The sequence below is a fragment of the Acomys russatus genome, chromosome 13 (assembly GCF_903995435.1).
Source record: "Acomys russatus chromosome 13, mAcoRus1.1, whole genome shotgun sequence".
Lineage (NCBI taxonomy): Eukaryota > Metazoa > Chordata > Mammalia > Rodentia > Muridae > Acomys > Acomys russatus.
In genome coordinates this window covers 6,105,924-6,122,088 of record NC_067149.1, presented here as the reverse complement: position 1 = coordinate 6,122,088, position 16,165 = coordinate 6,105,924, and the positions used below count along the sequence as shown (strand labels likewise).

The following is a 16,165-nucleotide window of genomic DNA, read 5'->3' as shown; positions in this document are numbered from 1 at the left end:
TTTTCAGCTAGAAGCTGGTTTGAGCAAGCATAAACAAAAGCATTTACTTCAAATTGAAAAAATAATCCAAGGTGAAAAATAACCAAGTCCTACAAGTGGATCTCCAGCAAAAGACATAATATATACTTTTGGAATTCAACTTTAAGTAATTTCTTTATTAAAATTTTTGAATCATCTTTTTCTCAGTGTGTAATTTTGTTCATTGTCTAGGTCTGTCTCCCAATATCTTCTGTAGTAGGTGGTTTGAGCAAAACCACTGGGCTAATATCTCCAAGCCTTTTCACTCTCAGCAATATATGAGGCCTATTCACAGGACTGCATCAGACTGGGAGACGAAATGGGTTCTGAAAAAGAGACAGGCTCTCCTAGCTTTGCTGCATAGTTAGACACCATTTATCTGAAAATGGATCTGTGGGAAAAAAATCCAAATTACTTGTATCTTTTTATTCAGTTTCATTATTTACACTTCGGCAATAGCCCAAGATTCACTTTCAAGAGCCATTTAATATTATAATAGACATATCTTGTCTTATTCTCCTAATTCTATCATAACCCCCCAAAGCAACATTATCACCGCTATATGACTTTACTCTCTATTTTACCCATAACACAGAATGGAATTACCTAACTTTATGAATAAATATTACTCATTTTTTAAACCTGACAAGCTGATGCGGAAATGATCAGCTAAGAATGAGGGGCTTGGGGGAACAATCTTTCTAGCTAGCACCGAAATCATGACGGATGTGTTCTAATTGGCTCAACGTGTTGCTGTCTTATCTCCATTCATTACTTGTTGCTCCACCTGGAGGGATAATGGGGAAAACTGAAAATGTGGAATTCAGTCAGACATTTTGAAGTACTGGAATCAAATTGGTAAAATATGCTGACTGTCGTATTTGGGGTTCACTAATCTAGTTGACACCAAACATTGGCATAATTTTCAGAATCTCCTGAGGCTCTTGATAAAATGGAAGCTGTTTTAGTATTAGACTTATTTATTTATTTATTTATTTATTTATTTATTTATTTACTTACTTACTTATTTTAGAAAGCTTTGTGTTGGGGCTGTAAAGGGACATTTTCCAGGTGATGCTGACATGACAATCCAAAGACTGTAGCTTGAGAAACACTAAAAAAACTTATCCATGCTTGGCTTCTTTCCAATATTATCACTGAACTATCTAGAATTTTCTCATTAAAGTTAGCTTTATAACACAGGTGGTATAAACTAAGTAGCACGGACTGGATCGTTATTTCGGTATATGTACCTTGTACGGTCTGTCAGAGACGGTAAAGTGAAATACAAATGGGTTGTTTTACTTGTTTAAATTAAATCATTCAGCACTTCACTATATGTCCATGGACTTATGGCTCAGATCTGAAATCATTTACTTTTCTACATATTTACTTTTCGATATTATGGAATAGTAAATGTCTTATGATATTTTTTTTCATGGCAAAGCATTAATTTGTTAGTATTACAAGGGATCCATATATAGGAAGAGTGGTATGTCTTCCCAGTGACCAGACTTCACACTTTTAGATTATGGCATGATTTTTGTCATTAGATTGTAATCATTTTTGATCCAGTGTAAAACCTTTTGAAAAGTCTTTTATGATGAATAGGGAGCAAGAAGCTGTCAAGAGTAATGACATCAAAGAGGCATTGATCCAACTTTCAGTGACCCTGGTTACTACATGAGGGTATTTTGATCACAAGGGATGACATGAAGCAATGTGAATGGCAGTCATGGGAGGGTAGAGCCACAGGACTTATCATCTCTCTTTATAGAGCTATTGCTAATCACTAAATGTTACATGGATTTTTGTTTCATTTACACTCCTTCCAGTAGCCATAGTCTAGAAACAGGAGTTACAGAACCAGCACCTACCTAGGGAACACATGCAGAGAGAGGTCCTTAATTTAGTTCTCGAACTGTAAGATACCTTTCTATGTTTCTGAGTGCAAGCAACTGATGAATGATCTAGGTATTCAAACATGCCTGAAGCTGGGGTAATATTTCTAGTCCAGCTAGTGTTTTTCCCCCCTTTTTCAGTAGGCTACATATAAAACCCTTGTGGCAGATTCTCCTGGAAATGTAGTTTTTCTAGCATTTATCATTCAGTTCTTGCTACTAGTAGAGTTGAAACATATTAAATGGCCTGGTATACACTATGTACCACATAGCCCATCTCATAGCAGAAATTAGGTAAAGTTAAAATTGCTAGTTAAGTGAGAGGCTTCAAGCCCTATTATTATGTTACTTATCCTACTTTATTTATTGTTTATTAAAGGTCTCTCTCTCTGTATATCCAAGGCTGGCTTCAGTTGTTGTTGGCATTTGTTTTGTTTTAGACCTCTTCTCACTTATGTAGTCATAGCTAACCTGGAAATGGATATGTAAACCAGGTGAAGACTTTAATTCACAGAGATCTGCCTAGCATCCTCAGCCTTGCCTTAACTGCTGATCCTCCCCCACCCTGATGCAGTTTTGTAAAGTTGCCCTATCTCATAGGTGGCTGTATGAATCAGTAGATCAGTTTATGCCATAATTTAAAGCTACACAAGTTTCCCATCATAAAGTGTAATGGTCATACCTAGACAGAGTGTTTTAAGGAATTAAATGTGGAAGTGCTGGAGAAATTATTGGACTTGTTGATGAACACATGGACATGTGGCCCTTACTGAACACTGTCTTACCCAGAAAAGTGTGCCACAGTAACTGATATTTTCACAGGTAGTATATTTATGACCTAGAAATGCTGAAGTCTGCACTCCAAGATCAATAAACAAATATTAAGTATGGGCTGGTGGCTTCATTTGTATCAGTACTCAGCTCAGGAAGTAGAAACAAGCAATAAAGATACTTCCATTGGCAGGAGCATGACACTGAAGTCTAAGTCTTTGTGGCATCTCTAAAAATGTAATCAGTGTCTGGTAAATATTTTCAAACATTTCAGTAACTACTACCATTGTGAATGAGTCTAATAATATATGCTCCTATGGGACCACTTACGTGCTAAGAATAGGGCTTTGTCTTCAGCAGTATTGGGATTTTAGAGGGCTATGCACTGCCGAACAACCCAATTTCGCTTATGTGGGGCTCAAGGGTAGGAGGAGACTGGTGGCTGGTTTAAAATTTACAACGTTATCTTGTGGTAATTTGCTTGTGCGTGGCAACACTAGCAGGAGCACAACACTGCTTGATGTGTGAAATTGTACCTGTGTCTCGGGACTTTGAAGCCTTGACTGATCCATTGTATCCTATTTTTCCCCTTTCTAGCTGGACAGTGCTACATCACTCATCCAGGCAGCCAAAAACCTGATGAATGCTGTTGTCCTCACGGTGAAAGCATCTTATGTAGCTTCAACGAAATACCAGAAGGTCTATGGGACAGCAGCTGTCAATTCTCCAGTTGTGTCTTGGAAGATGAAGGCTCCTGAAAAGAAGCCCCTTGTGAAGAGAGAAAAGCCTGAGGAATTCCAGACCCGAGTTCGACGGGGTTCTCAAAAGAAACACATTTCACCTGTTCAGGCTTTAAGTGAATTCAAGGCAATGGATTCCTTCTAGGACAATTGGCTTCAAACAAGAAAGATTTTTCTTTCTGTTGCTCCCTCCCCTTTTCTTTTTAATTTCGATTCCATTTTTGTAAGCATACCTGCCGACTTGTATGCCTCTGGCATGGGGAAATTAAGAGAACAGTGTCTGTTTGCATGTAAGCTGAGATGAGATCAATACTGTTGGTCCATCGGTAGCCTGGCAGAGGGGACATGTGATTTCTGTCCTGCGGTGGCACAGAGCTGTCCTTTGCAGCATTCTCTTAAAGTTGGGCAAAGAGTTCACACTGTGATGTTCACGGGAGTGGGGGGGATGGGGAAAATAACCTTAACTCTACAAAAGCAAACTCTAATGCATGCAAGAATCATTAGGTTGGCAGGTATATTCATAAGTGAAAAACTTGGAAGTGTAATGGTAGAACATAAACCTTTACTGCTTCTGTTTTGGTGCAAATATGTACTAGCCAATATGCTGAGGTGTGTGGCCCACAAATTGAATAACCTCAATGTCACGTACCCATGCTATCATGTGGATTCTTAACTGAGGAGAAACTAACTCATCCCGTCTCAAATGTTTCTTTAATCTGCACTCTGTTCTTTCTTCCTGGTAGTGCCATTTCTAGTGTTCCTCCCCTCTGCTGAAGATAATAAACATTCCCTTGAGACACCTGGACCCTTCTGCAGACACTGACAACACAAAGTGGAGCTCAACTGTCCTTCTTTATATTCCTTTCTTTCTTTTTAAACTTGAACTCTCTGATTTTGCTAGACATAGAAGGCTCAGTGGTGGAACGTTAGCTCAATGGAGATTGACAGTATGTGAAGGTTTAGAGGCAAATGCATAGGTGTGTAGCTTGGAGTGCTGGTATCTAATATACCATTGTATTCACTGACACAAAATAAACACATTTAATCTTGACACCTGGATAGTGTTTTCTTTCTCTATGTTCACGGGTAATATAAGCACACAGAATATTCTTACATGCTGATTTCTTCTTTTTTAAACAAATCGGCATTAAAGATATGTATTCTACCAGACATTTTTTTCCAGAAAGGTATTTTTTTGTGTGTGTGCTTTATTTTGCCATTTGTTTTATTCCACTTTCAAACTGAATCTGAAATGAGAGTGCTTGTATTCAGTTTTCTGGGCTGTGGTTGGCCCTGCGTTAAACATTTTAAAATGTGAGATTTAAGATAATGTTAAAAACATACTCATTCAAACATATTTATTCACTTCTTTGTTTCCTCTTTAAATCAGAAAAACAAGGCCTCTGTCACATCACCAAAGAGATTCTGTGTGTTGTTGTTCAGCTTTGGATTGAAGAGTAGGGAAAAGTACAAAGTTAGTCAAATGAAAAATTGATCCTCCATTAGAATGACGCCAGCGAGTTACACATTACTGTGTGCTACCAGCAGATGCTGGGTAAAATGTGTTCCTTGATGACATAATAATACCATGAATTTCATGTGCATACAAACCCTATTAGTTTATGTGTTTGATCCTGGAGTGAAAGGATTGGAAAGAGGTGGAAGGAAAGAAAACACAATGCAAAATCATTTTTTAAATTTTATTTTTAATGTATTCACTTTACATCCCAATTGTATGCAGTCTCCTCCCTCTCCCCCTGGTTCTACCCTCCTTCCCTCTTTCCCTTATCCCCTCCCCTGGTCCTCAGAAATGGGGAGCCCTCCTCACCTGCCATCTGAGCTCAGCTTATTAAGTCTCACCTGGACTGCCTGCCTCCTCTTCCTCCGTGGCCTGGCAAGACTGCCCTGCCAGGGGAAGTGATCAATGAATTGGCAACAGTGCAGATTGAAGCAGATGATGAGACTCACAGCCAAACTGCACAGAGAGCAAGTAGACTTATAGAAGAGTTGGGGGCTAGATGGACCTAAGGGGAACAGGAATGCCACAAGGAGAAGTACAGAGCTAACAAATCTGGGCCCAGGGGGACCTGCAGGTCTGAAGCACCAACCAAGGACCGTGCATGAAGAAGGACTAGACTCCCTGCTCAGATGCAGCCAATAGACAGCACAGTACCCATGTGGATCCCACAATATGAGGAGTAGGGGCTGCTTCTGACAGTCCAAAATCTTATTTAGAAATGGTTTTTCTGAAAGCACTGTTGACTGACACTTAAAGCACCACTAAGACCATAATGAAGGAGCTGCTACAGAGGCTGCAGAATGACTTTCAACACATTAAATATAATAAATGTGCACCTTAACTCCCATAAGCACTCAGAGACATACAATTGACTTAACCAAAATTTGAGCCAGATTGTAGTCTGAGTGCAGTACATGGCCATTGTATGGGAAACCTTCCATTTTTTGCTCATGTAGTGTAGTCACCAGCAATAATGACCAGAGTATTGATGTCAACACATTCTTAGCAGCATTGACTTGATTCTCAGAACTCTGAGCTTCTTAGAAACAGCAGCTGAAGCATCTTTTGAGGAACAATTGCCTAAAAATATCACCAATTCCATTTTCCCTTCTCTGAAACTTTTAAAGACGAGAGACTTCTCTTTACCTCCCTTATCTCTAGGGTGAAAGGATGCAAAGGGAGTTCTGGGTTAAAGGTAGGAGATAAAAGTATTAAACTGGTATTAATGATTACGCATATCAACTAATTGCTATTTCTAAGTTCTCAAGTGAAACATAGTTAGTATACCTAACTTTCTCAGTTTATATGCCATTCTTGTTTTGCAGACTAGCCAAGACACTTAAAACATTCAAAAGTTTTCGGAAATTCCTCAGTAAAAATGACCAGCAAGTATCAGAAAAACATATGAAGAATGTACTGGGCTTTGATTTATACAATGCTACTTAAACACTTTAATATCCATAATCCATGTGTGCATATATGTTTTCTGGAAATCAGTTGTCAATTTTGCTTATTTATGCACGTATAGCACAAATTAGAATAGTCTTGTTTTCAGTGCTATTTTTCTTTTAATTTATGTTTTCTTTTTAACATATACATTATATTATTACACATGAATAAAATAAACCACATACAGCAGGAAGAACCATGAGACAATCATGAGTTACATAAATGTTACATTTATAATTATTTGGTTATTTGTATTTGTCAAACTTGAAGTAAATAGTTTTCCTATCTTGTTAGGTCTAAATTTCTGGATGGAAATCAGTATTATACCTCATCTCTATTAATTTAAATCATCTATCTTGATCTAAAAACATCTTATTCCCTAACCAACTAAGCTTGATTATAAAACTAAACTATCTAGTCTTCAACCTCATTGGAAACTTGAGAAGGAATAAAACTTAAATACCTGAGTGAACCCTCGGTGCAGATTAGTAGCTTCTAAAATGAAAAAATGGTTGAGACAGCTTACTGCCTGAAAAGTCACCCAACACTCTCTATAATGTTGGAGCATTATCTTCGGCCTTCTAGTCCAAAATCTCTGCCAAACATATTCGCGAGACAGTAACTATTGAGGACTTACTTAAACTGTCTTGGCAGAGTTTGGCCGTTGACTCTGCCTGCATCTAGGCTTTCCCATTTTAGGCATAATTTATCTGCTTTCAGTTCTTATGCATCAAACTTTATCCCTCTGTCATGGTTTCTCTTATGATCAAAGCGAATGGTAACTTTGCAAAACCTGAGGGTACTTTGCTGAGAACACCACTGCAATGAAAGAGTTGTAGTTTCCTATCCCCAAGACCATTGTTCTAACAGGTAATGGAAAGAAGTACACAGCCCAAATTATTATACCCAAATTATGGAATGAATATAGAATTTTAAAAACCCACAAGTTAGCACTACAGACATTAGGGCATACTGAGATATTAGGATTTTGAAGACTGATTAAAGAGGTAGGAGGAAATAAATTGTGAATATTTTTTGAAGAATTTTTAAATTATGTGTTTTTCTATGAGTATGTGCAATTGAGTACAGGTGTCTGTGGAGGTGAAAACAGAGTATTGGATCCTCTGGAGCTGGAGTTAGAGGTGACTATGATTTGGCTGACACAGGTGCTGGAAACCAAACTCTGGTCCTCTACAAGAGCAGTGCATGAGCTTAACCACTGAGCCACCAATAAATTTATGATACATGAAAGGAAAACATTAAATTCATAAGAGGCATGAATAGGGTGAGAATATGACAGTCAAAGTTAATATGGGGCACTGAAATATAAATACAGTGAGATGAGACTATCGAGACTATGCTGACAATGAAGCAATGGAACTTTGAAAATTGGAATATAATAAAAAAAAATAACAATATCACCCAAATAAAAAAAGATGTGCCTTCATATGATGAAAGAAACTAAATAGAAGATGAGGACTAAAAAAATGTCAATCAGAAGAGACATCTTCTATAGAAATGTAAGGCCTTCCAGTAATTTCTGACATAACTAGATGTGGACCAATAAAAATGAAATTATAAGATTTACTCAGGGAGAATATGAATATCTGAAGAGCAATGCTATGTTCTACATTGAGCATAGATACAATGTTGCATTCAAACCACAGTAATATGTTTGAGGAGACACAGGGATGGTAAGCCCTATGCTCCAACTCTCTCTCTCACACACACACACACACACACACACACACACATTTTCTAAAGAGAATATTTCAGTATAGGAAGGATGATGAGCATTTTTTATTTCATCAAGCAAGAGGATTCCCACCATCCATCCCCACCACAAAACGTATCACAGGGAAGTGTCGCAACATTTTACTGACTGCTCCATCCCATTTTTTTAACAGTATGATCAATAGGAATGTCGCTCATTTCCTGGTTTCTCCCCAAAGGAAAGAAAAGAGTGGAACCTCCCTGCAGTGTTTTACCTTGACTGGTGTTTGATGAAAGTAATAGTTTGTGCCTTACTTAACCCCAAGAGCTGACCGTAATTGAGCTGTAGTTCACCAGGTTGAAGGCCAAAGAAAATGCAGACACTCTGGGAAATCCAAGAACAGCCATGCTTCTGGAGGTAAAATATATGACAAGAATATCATATAACATAACCCTTAAGGCATTAGGAAAAATAATGGTGAGACTTTTGTGGACTGTAAGAGATTTAAGAGCAGTTGTATAAACAAGAGCTTGAAGGGAAAAAGTACAGAGGCTTGGAAACACACGTATAGGAATAAAATGGCTAGATTGATGTATTCCTTGTACAGGGAATACAATCTTCAAAACTTAAAGTAGCTACTTTTTCAAATGTCCAAATATGTACTTTGTATATGACTCCCCGATCTAAGAAAAATTCATTAGACTAAAATAAAATTATAGGAATATATGCAATATGTCAAAGGGCCCAACCCATTGTGTGTAGTGCCATCTCTGATCTCATAGTCCTGGGTTCTATAAGACAGACAGAGCAAGCCAGGGGAAGCAAGCCAGTAAGCAGCAACCCTCCATGGCCTCTGCATCAGCCTCCAGGTTCTATTCCTGCTTGAGTTCCTGTCCTGACTTTCTCCAGTGATGGACTATGGTCTGGAAGTGTAAGCTGAATCAAACCTTTCCTATAGAAACAACAAACAAGAAGAAATATATGCAACAACAACAAAAAAGGAATAATCAAAGAGAACAAAAATGCCTATATTACTGTCAGATAAAATGGACTTTATGTCACAATTATAAGAGAAAAGGGATACCGTGTAAATTTATGATAATTAATATATGTGTACCAGATATTAATGCATATAAACATTAGTCAATTAATGAAAGAATAAAAGGGAAAGTAGGAAAACAATAGGAAACTTTGGTGCTGAATATTCAACAATTAGGCCAAATGTTAATCAAGCAGTTTTGAACAAAGTTGTATATCATTTCAACCTGACAGATACATGAAAAACTCATTTCATCCCAAAATACAAATTCTTCTGAACTACACATATGAAATTATCCAGAGTAAATCACATGAGAAGGCACAAAGCCAAACGTCAAAGTTTTAAAATTGTACAAAACATTTTGGGTGGGATTTATTGTGTAATGGAACTAGAAATCAGCATAAAGAACAAGTGGAAGACTGCACATATGTGGAAGTCAACTCACTCTTAACCAATGGCTCAAGAAATAAAATCACAAGGCAAATTAGAAGACATCTTGACACAATGAAAACAGAAACCTAAACTTCTAAATATTATAAAAACCTAAAGAGCTATTTGTAGTTGTGAATCCTTATATTGTGACAAAGTAAAACAACTTCAAAGTAGAACATTATGATAGGCAGATTTGGGCCCAGGGGTCCCGCTCAAACTAAGACACCAGCCAAGGACAATACAGGCGGTAAACTTTAAACCCCTACCCAGATCTAGCCAATGGTCAGAACATTCTCCACAGTTGAGTGGAGAGTGGGATATGACTTTCTCACGTACTCTGGTGCTTCACATTTGACCATGTCCCCTGGAGGGGTAGACCTGGTGGCACTCAGAGGAAGGACAGCAGGTTACCAAGAAGAGACTTGATACCCTATGAACATATGCAGGGGGAGGTAATCCCCCTCAGGAACAGTCATAGGGAAAGGGAATAAGGGGAAAATGGGAGGGAGGGAAGAATGGGAGGATACAAGGGATGGAATAAACATTAAGATGTAACAAGAATAAATTAATAAAAAAAAACTTCAAATTATACTCTGAGACAAATAATAATGAAATAACCCTCACAGCTCATATTCTATTCATTGGTTAGAGCTTTTTTGTTTAAGAGAGGAAAGATGACAACGATATCTCTCCTATTATTTGTGTTCAAGCAGTACTAGTATTCCTGGACAATGTAATCAAATATACTTAACTGCTTGAAGATGAAAATCTAATATGTTGAAAACTATCCCTCTGTAAAAATAATGGTTAGAATAAAAATGTTAAGAATAGCATATAAAATACAATTGTGTATGTAGACATTAAAATGAAAATCTAAACAGAAGATTAAAAAATAATTACATTTACAATAAGAAGGAAATTAATAAAATACTTTGGTTTAACTGAATCAGTGAAGCAAAACACCTGTATGCTGAAAATAATAAATTTTCACAAAAATAATTTTATATATATATTTTTTTCAGTGCACAGATATGTGGAGGCCAGAGGTTAATTTACAGGAATTGGTTCTCTCCTGCAACCATGGACTGAACATACTTTGCAGTTTCTAGACCCCTAAACTTCATATAGACTCTCAACACAGCATAAGCCAAATCAATCCAGCTATAGGAGGTATAAAAAACAACAAATGAGATCAGAAAAGAATCTCCCCACACCATATTTTCGTCAACACATTAAATACACAGAACAAGGACTACAAGAGGAAACCTATCAGAAATAAACAGTATGATACATATAAATGAAGAATACCAGCTCACTTTTCAGCTGAAACTTTTGAAAGTCAACAGGGCTTGGGATGCTATACTTTAAGTTCTAAAAAACAGATACTAACCTAGATCACTATACATAGTAAAACTATCTGTTGCAATTGAAGAAAAAATCTTTCCATGGTAAAAATGTAAGCTGAAGGAATTAATGACTAATAAGCCAGGACTACAGAAAATACTTGAAAAGAAATCCCACTGAAAAGCAATATAAACATATAAGTGATGTTACAAGAAGTTGACATATGCATACACAAACTAGGAAAATGAGAAAACCCGTAGATTTCTAGGACCCTCTGGATCCTTTTATTTTGCTATTCTCGCATGCGTCTCTCATTTAGAGTCCCAGTAGGATGCCCTTCTCTCTGTCGCAGTTTCCTGGTAAGTGAAGGCTTTCGTGGGACATGCCCCTTGGGCTAGTATGCAGATATAAGTGAGTATATACCATTTGATTCTTTCTGCTTCTGGGTTAACTCACTCATTATGATCATTTCTAGCTCAATCCATTTATCCACAAATTTCGGGAATTCTTTGTTTTTAATAGCTGAGTAGTATTCCATAGTGTATATGTACCACAGTTTCTTTATCCACTCTTCTACTGAGGGACACAAGTAGAACAATATGATAGGCAGATTTGGGCCCAGGGGTCCCACTCAAACTAAGGCACCAGCCAAGGACAATACAGGAGGTAAACTTTAAACCCCTTCCCAGACTAGCCAATAGTCAGAATATTCTCCACAGTTGAGTGGAGAGTGTGATATGACTTTCTCACGTACTATGGTGCCTCACATTTGACCATGTCCCCTGGAGGGGGAGACCTGGTGGCACTCAGAGGAAGGACAGCAGGTAGCCAAGAAGAGACTTGATACCCTATGAGAATATACAGGGGGAGGTAATCCCCCTCAGGAACAGTCATAGGGGAGGGGAATAATGGGAAAATGGGGGGGGGGGAGGAATGGGAGGATACAAGGGATGGGATAACCATTGAGATGTAACAAGAATAAATTAATAAAAAAAAATGAGAAAACCCTAAGCATGACAACTTCAACAAAATGACTTTCACATGAACACTGGTGCCCCATATTTGACCACTTCCCCTGGATGGGGAGGCCTGGTGGCACTCAGAGGAAGGATAGTAGGCTACCAAGAAGAGACTTGATACCCTATGAGCATATACAGGGAGATTAGGTCCCCCTCAGTCACAGTCATAGAGGAGGGGAAAAATGGGAGGGAGAGAGGAATGGGAGGATACAAGGGATATGATAACAATTGAGATGTATTATGAATAAATTAATAAAATATATTTTAAAATTGATACAGCCTTGAACTATTTAATATGAATATTAATAATATCCATTCCCAAGTCAAAAGAACCAGATATTAGGTTAAGAAACAGACTAGTCCATAAAGTAGAAAAGGATTATTCTCAAACTGTTATGTAACCAGTATTAGTAACATGCCAAAGCCAGACAAGATAAAGATGATGACAACAAAACTTGTAGACTAATTTCCTTGATGAACATAGATGCAAACATTTGGTATATGAATTAATGTGAATATTAATATAAAAATTCAAAGTTTGACAACTTGATTTCAAGTTTTAGAATCCATATAGTGTAAAGAGTGAGCTGACTCCCCCCAATTGTCTTCTGATGTACACACACACACACACACACACACACACACACACACACACACACACACAGTGTCTGTGTTATGCATATGTACACCTAAAAGACAGAAGAGACAGAGAAAAGATGAATAAATGTTAAAAAAATTTTAAAAGAGGAAGAAAAAAAGTATACTTATTTGTAACTTATATAAGTATATACATATCAGTCCTAAGTAATCCTTCAGAAAACTTTTAGAAGTGAAAGCGCAGGATACAAAATTAATATATAAAATAAGTGATCTTCCTATATAACAATGCCAAACATGTTGTGAGAGAAATCTATACATCAACTCTCCACATAATAGATCTAAAAACACATGAGAATAAACTTAATATTAAAAATGAAAAGCTTGTGAAAACTTTAAAACATCATGTAAGAAAATAAAGAAGACACTGGAAGTCAAAGGGAAGTACCATCATAACTAATTGGTACACTTACTATTGTGAAAATGGCTATTGTGTCCAAAGCAATCTTCAGATTCAACACAATCATCATTCCGTTCTTTACAGATATAGATAAAATAATCTTAAATTTCATGTGGAACTACCAGACACCCTGAATACCAAAAGAAATCCCATGAAAATTATAGTGATAAAGTGTCACTATAACTGATTTCAAGTTAGACTACGGGCCACAGTTACAAAATGAAAAAGAAAAATGAATGTCACCATAGTAAATGCAGACACATATGTCAGTGACACACAGTATAGGACCCAGATGTTAGTCATCTAATTTTTAACAAAGATGACCAAACATACATTGGAAGAAACAGTACCCCTTCCCAAGTGTATGCTTAGGAAAAGTCAATATCCAAATGACTGTACGGACAACAGAAAGATAAACTATGACCCTATCTCTGATCATAAACACATAACCTTCAAACAAATCAAAGATCTGAATGTTGGAACTGCTTTTGTCAGAGTAAAAAGTAGGGAATCAGCTCAAACATAGCCATAGGCAATGGCTCCCTGAACCAGACTTTAGTTAGTCAGGAAATAATCAGCTGATGAGTAGGACCCATGAATTAGCACTCTACATGAGAAATAAAATGTGCAGTCAAGAGAAAAGGTAGGCTACAGCCTGCAATAACATCCTTATGAGTTTTGTTCATTCGGCAGAAGGATTAATATCTAGTATATAGAAAGTACACAAAAATTAAGCAAGAAATAAAACAACTTTTTAAATATATGGGATGATTAGATGCATAGCACACTATCAAAAAAAGGAGGAAATGAGAATGGAAGCCAACATATAAAGAAATCAAAATCACTCATGGGCAGAGCAAAAAAGGCATCTTTTGTCGAGCACCATGATTGATGCTACTGTTTAGTGGCTTCGTGCCTGCCACTCTGAATGGGTGAGATGGAAACATAGTTTCAATTTACTTATTGTTGTTTCTGCATTTTATGCTGACATGTAATATCACATATATAAATGACATAGAAGTAGAAAAGAGACTGTAGGGGAAAGAGGGATGTAATGGGGGATGGGTAAAACAGAGGAGGGTTGAGATACGAACGGGAATAAACTCAACACATAGTATAGACTTATATGAAAATGTCCCTATGTAACACAGTAAAGTATACAGTGAATGTACATGATGAAATTTAAAATTTTCAAATGTGGTCTACATGAAATAATTGCTTTGCAATAAAGACATCTTAGTTTGAAAGACAGGATGAAAAGCAATATGTATCACAGAAGGTAATGATTCATTAATACAGGGTACAATCCACCAATTAGATATGATTATTGAGGTGATATATGTACTTAATAGTGCAGCATTCAAATTCATAATACAGACATTTGGAAGTAAGAAATGCAACAAGAGAAAGTGACATCAACACCTCATCGTCATTAGTAAAGAAGTTCATATAGACCAAAAACCATCACAGAAAGAAACTTTGGAGTTAAATGAATATGGATCAAATGGACTTAATGAACATCTAGCAAATATGCCATCCAACATTTTGAGAATAGCCAAATGTTGAGGCTCTTCCAAAAATTAATCACATTAGTCTATTAAGGAAAACTTAACCAAAATAAAATACAATTTCTTTGATCTTAGCAGATTGAATAAAGGTAGTAGTAAAAAGCAAGAGAAAATACAGAAATGGACATAGATACATTAATAAATGTATAAATTATCAATGGGTCATTGATATAAATAGAAGAAAATACACTGCAATATCTAGACTCAGGGAAATAGAAATACAGCTTACAAGAATTTCTGAGAGACAAAAGTGGGTGTAAGAAGGAACTTTCCTACTCACAGTTATAATATTAAAAGTCATAGAAGTCTCAAATGAAATCATCAAGTAGTTCAAGATCTCAGGAAAGCAATAACAGGTCAAATCTAAATAAGTGAAAAGCAATAAATTATTTTTAACAGTCAGAAGGAAAATTAACAAAATACAGACTACAAGACAGGGAAAGATTGCATGAAATATATAATTGGTTCCTGGAACAAAATAAGCTTAACAGACTTTTAGCCAAATTAAACAGAGAGAAAAAATTATAAAATTGATGATGACATATAACAAAAGACATCATTAAGTGATGGTTTGAAAATTCAATTTCCAATAAGTCAGACAAATGTGGAAAAATAATCAGATTAAGTTCTAAAAACATTAGCCCAGTTTTTTTCTTTCTTTTTGTTTTGTTTTTTTGGGGGGGAGGTTGTTTGTTTTGTTTTTTATTTTGTTTTTTGTTCTTATTTTTGCTTATTTGTTTGTTTTTTGAGACAATGTTCCTCTGTAGTTTTGGCTGTCCTGGACTTGCTTTATAGACCTCGAACTCACAGAGTTCCTCCTGCCTCTGCCTCCCTGTGTGCTGGGATTACAGGTGTGAGACACCACTCCAGCTCGAAGTTTTCATAAGGCTTAAACTACAACAGATCCATGATGAGCAATGAAAATGTATTAGTAGTAGTCTACCAACAAAAAGTCTAGAAATGAACAGACAAACTGCTGAACTCAACTGGATCGTTAAAGAAAAATGATCACTAATACTCTTCAAACTATTCTATAAAACTGGAAAAGCATATAGCAAGCTGTTTATATACAATTCAGATAAGAACACAGCACTAAAAGGAAATTACAGATAAGTTACTTTGATGAAGACACATGTACAAAAATCCTTTAAAAATGAAACAAAGTTCAACAACATATTAGAAAAACCACACAACATTATCTAACTGGTTTCATTTCAGGGACATGGAACAGAGAAACTAATAAACAAAATGAATTCTAGAAATTCTAGGAACAAAAAAAACCACATTATTATATCAATAGAAATATGAAAGACCTTTTACAAAATTTACCAATGTTTATGATAAAATCCCTGACAAAAACTTGAAAAAGGTGGATTATACAGTAACGTAATAAAGTGCATGAATGTCAGACCTCTATTATTTTAGATGAGGCCAAACTAAAAGAGCTCCCTGTAAAATAAATGAAATAAGCATATTTTTACACTTTTCATTCTGGTATATTATAGTTCTTCTTTAGCCAGAAGAAAGAAAGAAAAGGAAAAGGAAGGATGGAAATCATATATATATAGGGAAATAGGAAATCAGTTTGTCCTTA

General features: G+C 36.4%; 1 protein-coding gene across 2 annotated transcripts in view; it reads left to right on the top strand.

Moving 5' to 3' along the window:
• The window catches only part of Ctnna2 (catenin alpha 2), a 1,128,304-nt gene extending 1,124,116 nt beyond the window's left edge, over positions 1–4,188 (top strand). For both annotated transcript variants that reach the window (XM_051154752.1, XM_051154753.1), the window contains one exon: positions 3,288–4,188. In XM_051154752.1, the coding sequence (XP_051010709.1) occupies positions 3,288–3,575 (288 nt within the window). In that variant the 3' untranslated portion in view covers positions 3,576–4,188. The remainder of the gene's footprint in view (positions 1–3,287) is intronic.
• Positions 4,189–16,165: the final 11,977 nt, after the last annotated feature.